Source organism: Anopheles marshallii, chromosome 2 (genome assembly GCF_943734725.1).
Source record: "Anopheles marshallii chromosome 2, idAnoMarsDA_429_01, whole genome shotgun sequence".
In the NCBI taxonomy this organism is placed as follows: domain Eukaryota; kingdom Metazoa; phylum Arthropoda; class Insecta; order Diptera; family Culicidae; genus Anopheles; species Anopheles marshallii.
The window spans coordinates 30,259,541-30,268,615 of NC_071326.1; the positions used below are offsets into that span (position 1 = coordinate 30,259,541).

At 44.4% G+C, this 9,075-nt stretch overlaps 1 protein-coding gene across 1 annotated transcript in view; it reads right to left on the reverse strand.

The window, feature by feature from the left end:
• Nucleotides 1-8,418, reverse strand: part of LOC128706758 (GTPase-activating Rap/Ran-GAP domain-like protein 3) — a 57,945-nt gene extending 49,527 nt beyond the window's left edge. The window contains exon 1 of the mRNA XM_053801701.1: nucleotides 7,955-8,418. Coding sequence (XP_053657676.1) covers nucleotides 7,955-8,418 — 464 coding nt within the window. The remainder of the gene's footprint in view (nucleotides 1-7,954) is intronic.
• Between the last annotated feature and the right edge of the window lie 657 nt (nucleotides 8,419-9,075).

Here is a 9,075-nt window from a genome sequence, read left to right on the forward strand (position 1 = left end):
TCTGATTCTTCTACCATCAAAATGGAAAGTTAATCCATGCATGCGGACGGACACACAATAGGTTGCAACCGACACTACTCCTCACCTCAACCCCAGCTCGTGGTTCAGTTGAGCAGCGAAGAAAAAACAACTCCATCCGCCATATTTTATGAAAACGACAGGGCAGGAAAAATGAGAACACGGAATGAGAAAACTTTGCCCCGTAATCTGATCCGTCGCAAAGTGAACGTAAGCGATGCAGAAGATGCTGCTCGTTTCGCCCACTGCATTACACTTTCGTGCATCATTCGCCGTTGGTATTTTTCTGTCCGTGTATTTGAAAATTCAATGTATGTAAAATGGATAAACTGCATTCTGAAGCGTCGTAAAAGTGGTCCCATCTTTGTTGCTGTTCCATCGGTCACGAACACTGCGCAGCGCACCAAGCAGTGCAGCACAGATGCAATTCCACCAGCCAGACCAAGGGTGGATAAAGGGTGTATTGTAAGTTATAGTTTTCGCTCATTGGGAGGCAAGGTGTACCAACAGGTTATACGTTGCCGTTGCAATCCCGCTTGATCAATCCCATTCGAATGAAAGCGTTGCGAAATCGAATCACGGATAAGCTCGCATACAAGGTTTTTTTTTTCAAGTGTTTGTACTGTTGCTTTGGTGGCATGCATGCACTTGTCCACGAAGCGTTCGAATGCAATGTTCATTTGTATGCTAATTAGTGTTTTACATTTTATTGCACCACTTCAATGCTTTGCAGCATAAAGCAACTGAGGGTTGGCGTTTGGTGTGATGTATCGTGGGGATTTTTAAACATTGAACGCAGTTATGGTGATACTTTTGGCGGTGCTTGAATTCTTTATACCAGAATTGATTTATATTTGAAATGTAAATGGGCTTACCTAGAAATACCACTTGATTACCCCTTTTAAATAACAGGATCAAAATTTTATAGCACATATAGATGTTATAGCAACTTAAATAAAAGAAAATACAGAAATATAGCCTGAATATTGAGGTCTTTGACAGCCAAACTACACACACATTTTGACAAGTCAAAAGATTATGGTACAGTCTGCGCCTGCTGTCAATTCCATACAAAAATCGGTTTGATGCGATCTGACGCGCTTTGGTACGTGTAGTTTGAACAGCGTCACGCTCAGATCAAAACAATGTTACGAATGGCGTTTGAACGCGGTTTGTCCAGACACGATTGGATTATCTGGGAACCAAAGATTATAGCGACGCTTGCTGTCAAACTGTGTGTATAGTTTGGCTGTAATTAACCACTCTTAATGATACATTAAAAATTATGTAACAACTTTTCACCATCATCAACAACCACAACATTTAAGTAACCGGCCATGCCTGGGATAAGCCAAAAGACAAGAAACCGCTGGAAACTTACTCGCGAACCCCATTATTCCATTCATCGTTGCATTATATTATTTTGCTTCACTAAAAAATCAATACTTTTTTATTCGCTCAAGAGTCAATAAAAAAAACTTAGTTTCTTCTTGATTTATAAAACAAAAAAGCTTAAAAAACATTAAATTTCCCAAAAGCCATCACAATGAAACATGCTTGGCACATAGCAGCAAAGCAGTTGTAAATAAACTGATACTTTGAAGTTTTCCTTCGTCCCTGCACAAGGAATCGCATCTTTATTCCAAACGCGTGACTCATACCACGTGCACCACATTCGCTAGAAGTCTTTTTTTCAAAAATGTAACGCTTGCTTCCCACGCAGTTGGCGGCAGTTCGTATAGCTTAATGGTTTTAATGCTTCTCACGTAAATTAATTATGAGTATCTTTATTACCAAACCTTACCCTGCAGCCAAACCCATCCCGTTTCGGTTCCTACTCCTTTCCCGCACTATTTCCCACCTGGTAGCGCAGCCAGATTGCATCGGGAAACTTTTTAAACACATAAAGTTTGATTAAAGCTTCCGTAGCGAAATGAAGCTTTGCACGCTTCGCCGAGTTCGGTGTTCTGTTTCACGTATCGCGGCTCCAGCAATTGCAACGGCGCGGCTCACAATCTACACGTGAGTGCAACTCCAATGTGCAGTGGCATCCAGCAACTTGCTTGTGTGCCAACAAAGACAGCGCGACTGCTTACACGGTGCGTGCGGTTTTGCCACTGCCATAAAGCATCAGCAAGAACCCCGAATGGAAATCCTACCGCACCGAAAGAGCGGCCTCAAACCGTCGGTCTACTTAGCAGTGTAGCGGTGTTGCGAGCGTTTCTCTGCCCTTACCGGTTTTCCGTTTTATGTACGCCACCGATTTTCATCAACGAGTTCAACCACTTCACTCCGTTGAAGCATCAGCATCAGCGGCACACGGCTTCCCAAAACCTCAAAAGGTTTGGCTGTAGCAACATCGGAAAAGTGCCATACCGGTGGGGGACCTTTCGGTGTCGAGACGGCGTCCGCCATAACCACGACAAAACCCCCACCTTGCCAGCACACGTGCGTGAAGCTGCACATCCCGCATGTATGGAATGAAGTTTTTGGGACCGAGTCCCATCACAACGAATCGGAATGGCATCGCTTCCCTATCTTCACCTGCGTTTGCCCTGCACGTGGCAAATGGTAAAGGAGAAGGCTCATTTCACCGTGCGCGTTTTGCTACTTTATGCTTTGCCCGGTTTGATCTAATCCGGCGCAAAACATAGTGCTCTAATTTACAGCCGGCCCCGTTACCACAAGCTGGGCCGGGGTAGGAAAATATGCCACGGCCAAGATCCATCGTAACGGGACCGTTAAATTTAACCTCAACCATTTGCAGCACTGTACCGGCCCACCGGCCTAGGGCGGCCCTTATCGTGGCGGGAGTCCAAGAGAGAAAATTCGAGGATCAAAAATTAACACTTCGTTTTAAGTGGTGCTTGATGTTGGGATGAGCGTACAGGGGTGGCTCGGGATGAAATCGAGCGGACGCCAATGGTTTCCACTAAGCTATGGATATCGTCTGAGCCAAACAGCAGCTGGCTCGCAGTGATAACAGAACGTACGCATTGAATCATAAAATTTCTCATCACGTTACAACGAATGGCGAACCATTTCACTGCTTTGTGTCTACGGTTTGAGAATGCAGTTTCGTTTCTTTGGTCCCTTCTTGTATTGGGAAGAAATTTTCAAATGCTACATGAGAAAACTCCTACAAAAACAATGTGGATTGATCTGCTGCTGCATAGCAAGTCGCAAACACAACGTGTTAAAAAACAAATCAAGCACACAAACGCACAAACGAACAGCATAACAAATCAATACCGACGCGACCGTACCGACCATTTCCCAAACGACAAACCAACCAAAGTGATTTTAAACATTCTACAAAGTTTCAACAACCAGATCAATACGAAGCTTCCACTACCATGGAGAGGAAAGTTTTTTTCTTTCTTTCTTTCGCTTCCGATTCGTCGTGACACGGCGGTCGGTTAGATGCAAAAAACAGAAACGAGTACCACAATGTAGGCATTTTCTTGGAAAAGAGCTGAATGCTTGAGACCGGTCCTTACGGTTGACAATGGACAATGGGAGCACGGTGGGCGCTGCCAATCCACCACCAACTCCACCCCGCAGTTCTGACATTCGCGCGCGCGTGTGTTTGACTGCTCGACGGCAACATCCATCAAGCTGACAGTGTAAAGCATCCGAAGGGAAATGAACGTTGCTGCGCGATGGTTGAAAAGTTGGTGGACTTTTCAATCCTTGCGGGGTTTTGTTTGTTTTTATCGGAATAGGATAGGTAAACAATTTTTCTTTTCCGATTCTTTAACAAAATAAAGCAACATTGTTATTGTACAATTTAGATGCAAATTTTTGGTTAGATCATATGGCGGGAATTATTGTACCACTAGCCAACCCTAAGCGTATAACTCTTCCGATATCAGCTCAGTACGGTTGTTCGTTCCTTTCTGGTTACATCAAAGAAAACTCAAAACATACCACAGCCACACTGTTACGAGTTCCGACATTGCCACAGTCGTTATTGTTTCACATCATTGTCATGTCCGTACACGCCAGCGGCATGTCAAGATCGGGGTAGCTGGGTTGGATGGAACGTCTTTCCTTTCAATCATTGTACTCCGCACGTACAAGCAAATGATAGAAGGATGAAGCATCTTGCAAGGAATGATTCCTTCCATCAAACAACCGAACATTATCTCGAACAACTTGACGGACATATTCAAAGCGTTTTGATGTTAAACAGAAGCAAGCACCAGTTTGTGAAGCTTGTCTACACGCACTGGTGACATCAAATGAAGAAATAGAATCAAACAGATGTAATAGTCAGACAGACGAAAGAATAATTTTGGATGGAAGCAATGGAAACATTAGTCCGGCAAGCTTATTGCTGCTTGTACGTTACCTGATATAACTTCCAAATAAAATTCGTTCACGTTTCACTTCCAAGCGCACACGAATTGACTGACCATTCTCTCTTTGATGTGACGCCCTACGGGTGCAAACATTTCCCGACGAACGGTTGCATTGTATAGCATTAGTGATGGTGCTAAACCGATTTGAAGCTTGCCGTATTTGTCTTGTAATTAGACACGATTTCATATACCGTTCGCTGCCCGTGTGCTGCACAAACCGAAGCGTATCAGATAGATGTAACGCGTCGGAAATTAAATATTTATCCTACCCGTATCCGTGACGCGTATAATTAGATCAGCACGGTGCTGCCCGAACGAAAAGGTCCCTTTTGTTGGAGCTGAGTGGCGAGCATGGTTTTCAACAAGTGCGAATGAACGCAGTACGCTCAGCCGTTGACTTTTTGATTATTGGTGCCTTCTTCTTTCAACGAGGGCCTTGTTTTGGAACTTTTGTGAAACTTTATCGCGAAAGGCTTAAATTACACCTGAATTTTGTGTGAGTGTCGGGGATTGTGTGTTGGTAATCAATTGTTCATTTCTGTGAACCCCTTTTATGTGCGAACAATAAAGAAAGCACTGAAAGGAGCATTGATTGGTATCTGCATTGACATGAGTGATGATAAAACACGCCATTTTGCAGTAGCTTTGTGTGGGGAACAAAAGGCACGAAACCAGGACAAGAAAAAACGCTCATCACGAAGTAGCCTTTCGTTCTACCGAAGCAACCCAATCATTGTGCGATTACTAGTGATTTCTTTGTTTTACTTCAAAAGCGATGCAGTATTACAGAGGAACAAATAGTATAATAAATGAAGCTGAAAAAAACATGAAACATGACAAGACAATTGCTTGAATTACGTCGTAAAAAATGTCATTTATTCAATACACGAGCAAACAAATTGCTCCAATGAACGTTCATGCGATTCTACTTCCATAGAAATGTAAAAAAAAAAACAAATGTTGTGTTGTTACTTTCAAAAACTTGCCACACCGTTTTGCCATGGAGACGCCTAGTGGTTCACAAGCTCGAGCGCTCACCATGGAGACGCCCGGTACTTTGACTCCAATTAAGGTCGCTGAAAACCCGTACCGATCGTGCCGCCGGTACGGTTATCTACGATCGAATTATTGCACAGGTAGCGATAAATAACGTCAACAGCCCGTACTCGTTAGTACAGCTGAGAAAATATTGACCATGGGTGGGTAATGGTGTGAGGCGGCTCGCGTTGCTTGACTGCGGTTCATCGATGCGAACCAATATCATTAAGATTGTGATTGGGTGTAGGCTTCTACTAACAGTAATCTGATCGACAAGAAAAGAGCAACATTTCGTCGAACGATTGTGGAGGAAGTTTGCTGGCTGGGAAAGGCAATAAACAACGGTAGAATATGTTATTTGTTATCCCAGAAAATTTCAGTTTCGAAGCAAAACATTCGTTTAATTTTTATTATCACACAAACCCGTACAAAAGCAGGATTCTTGGAAGTATCAGTAATACCGGGATCAGTTTAATAGCATTAAGTAGAATCGAAACGATAATGAGTTGTATAACCATCTTCTTGAAAACCTGCTTACAAGAGTTCTCCGTAGCAAAGGCCATTAAACACGCATTAAATGTCAAACGTTCCGTAAGCGAGCGAAGTATTCCAGCTATCTGAATCACATTTTTTTATGCGCGATCATAATTCTTCCACCGATAATGTATATATTACAAAGTAACGTTCAAGAAACCATCCATCTTGGCTGCTCACATCAACCATGTAAGCCGGTTGCCTCGGGGTACTCAGTTGTACACACACAGCCAACCTCCCGCCCCACACATACCCGTACAAAGGATCATCAAAACACCCAGAAGCGGAAAACATGCCAAAAATTCCCCCCAAAAAAAACCATGCAACTATGTGCGGGACTCGTACGTTATTGCATTTGTTGCCTGTTGGTAGTTTCGCTCGGCTTTTGACGACATTCCACAGCAATGTCGAATCGTTCGTTATGTTTCTTTTTAAACGCACACATTCATCCGTCTGGGGAACGTCAGGTGGAGCTGAAACAATACTTCAACCAGAAGGGCGTCGCTAACTCTCCTTGAGTATGACATTTAACTGTGACTAAAAGCACCGTAGCAAAGAACAGACAACAGTCCCATCAAACATATTCACATAACACTCTTCGGGAAGTTTGGGTTTCGGTTGAATAGCTATACACCCATTGCGACCAATTCGGTTTTGCACAATAAAAGCAGCTGGTTTCGGTAAGAGGGGTGATGCAGAAAATGAGGCCAGCATTTTTGGCCACAGAGACTGCTTACCGACGATCTAGCCTCGTCAGGTGAATGGCTGAAAGTAAACCGGGACTGATGTAATTGAACGTGCGCAGGCCGAGTATCCATAAAGTGCCTACCAAAGCGGACAAAGTTATAATTGGGCGTGTGTGTTTTGGTCATTCGAGTGAAAACTTTACTCATATCGATTAGAACAAATAAACAGTGTGAAGCAAGTAAGATTTCTCTCCCATCTAATCAATATTATGTACTGTAGTTCATTGCAAATCGTGCCACTTTGCATAAGTGCAATGTACAAAATATAGTCCTTTTGTTACGACATAAGACATAAGTGTAACGATGTTCGGTAGGAAACAAAATTAAAAAAAAACAAGGACTTTCATGACAAAGAATAATAATTTAAGCAAAGACTACTTCGGCAAACGTAATCAAAACTGATGGCCATCTTAAAGACTGTTTAAGCTTCTAGACACCGCCCTCTGTCTGTTCTTCGAGCATTGGCGCTTTAAATGGAGCTCATTAGCATCATTACTTCTTTTGTGATGTTTTGCACGGGCACAGTTATCAGATGGCAAGTGTCGTTTTACAATGCGTGTCAGCTACAGGTACCGCGAAGAACAAATGCGAACCAAAAAATACGACAATCGCGATAAAAATGGATGAGAAAAGGCAACCCAAAAAACGAGCCTCGCCCCCCGGGGCCAAACTTCAGCAGTTAAACGAATAGCAACCACTCCCATTCTCTGCGGGATTTAATTGTTACAGGTGTTTTGCACCATAATTCCATTATGCAATCGCCAAACCGATCCCCAGTGGATGCTACGGGGAAGAAACGGAACGGGAAAGCGCAAACGAATAACTGTGTTCTTCGCGCTGGTAAAATGAATCCGCCACCATTGCAAACCACAGAATGGACCGCTTTGGCGGTGAAAGAAAAAGGTTCATCCTCACGTACCCTGGTGCGCCCATCAAACAGTGAATGAATGGCTGTTCGGATTAAAAAAAACCGAAAGAGAAACTGGTTAGAAATGATCGCTACAGTAAAAAAAACTGCTCGCCTTTGATGAGGATCTTCAACCAAATAGCTTTTTCCTTCGCATGTTGGTTTCAACCTTGTGAACTTTTTCCGTTTTTTTTTGCTTATTTTCTATTCAAGATTTCCCTCCGGCTTTCAGCATCATATTTTCGCAGCTGGTACCAGTTTGGATGCCTATTTGTTTTATCATCCCTTCGCCGACTAGTTAGTTTGTGTGTCTGTGTGCTTATTGTACCGAGACGCTCGAAACTTACCTGGCTGCAACGTAGTCGGTCGCATGGTAGGAAGCATTACGACCCCCAGCCATAAACCCGCTACCACCGCCACTTGCACCACCACCGCCACCCGTTCGGTCGGTCTGTACCATCTCCCAGCTGGTGATACGGATGGGCCAAACGATCTGACCGAAGCTGTCCCGTATCAGCGCCTCCCAGGACGAGTACGATGGCGATGGTTGGGAGTGGTCGGATTGAAGCCGTTCCGAGCGCTGCAACCGAGCCCGGCGCCGCGGTGACAGTGAACTTTGCTGGCCCGGACCCGCCGGACCATTAGGAGTATTGTTGCTTACTGCCGCTGTGACCGCAACAGGTTGGCCCGCAACCGTGTTGGTGCTCGCCGAAGCGGGCGGTGGCTGGCGTGTTGCATAACTTCCGGCGCTTGCCGCTGTACCTGACACGGGTGACAGCAGCGAGGATGCGCTCGGTTCGCCGCTCTCCATGTTGAAATGTGTGATTAGGTTTGACGACGCACTGCAGTCGTTCCGTCCGTGGCAGGAGATGTTGACTTGCGTTTAATGGTACCCTACACACTAACCGCACAATGATTGTCTGTTGCACAACATCAACACACAAAGACACTACCGAAAACTGGGAAAATGAGCTATGATAGCTTTTACATATGTTGACAAAAATTACAAGCCAAGCTTTAAACCAAAAATGCTTCAGCAATATGTGTGATGTAAGAACACCAACCTCCCTACACCAATCAAACCAACCTGGAAGCAAAGGAAATGCAGCTCACGTGAGCAGCTTTCCTTTTTTTTATTCCACTTACTTCATTCGAACTGAACCTACGACCGAAACACTCGGGTCAACAGAGGAAGTTGTTGTTCTGTGCACGGATGCATGCATCATAATGTGCCTTTGTTTCTGCACCACAGGATTTCCTTTCGTTGCGGTAATGCACAACAACTGCTGAATCGTAGGGCAACGGCACATGTACGGCATTTGCAATTAGCTGCGGCTGCTACTCAATCACCAATTTTCTTCCGCCATCGGATGATTGCCTGCACGTTACAGCAGCGTACGGATTACACACCTCCCCCCACCCCACAAACCTTCCCATCCAACTGCTCAGGTCAGAGAGCCGGCGAGAC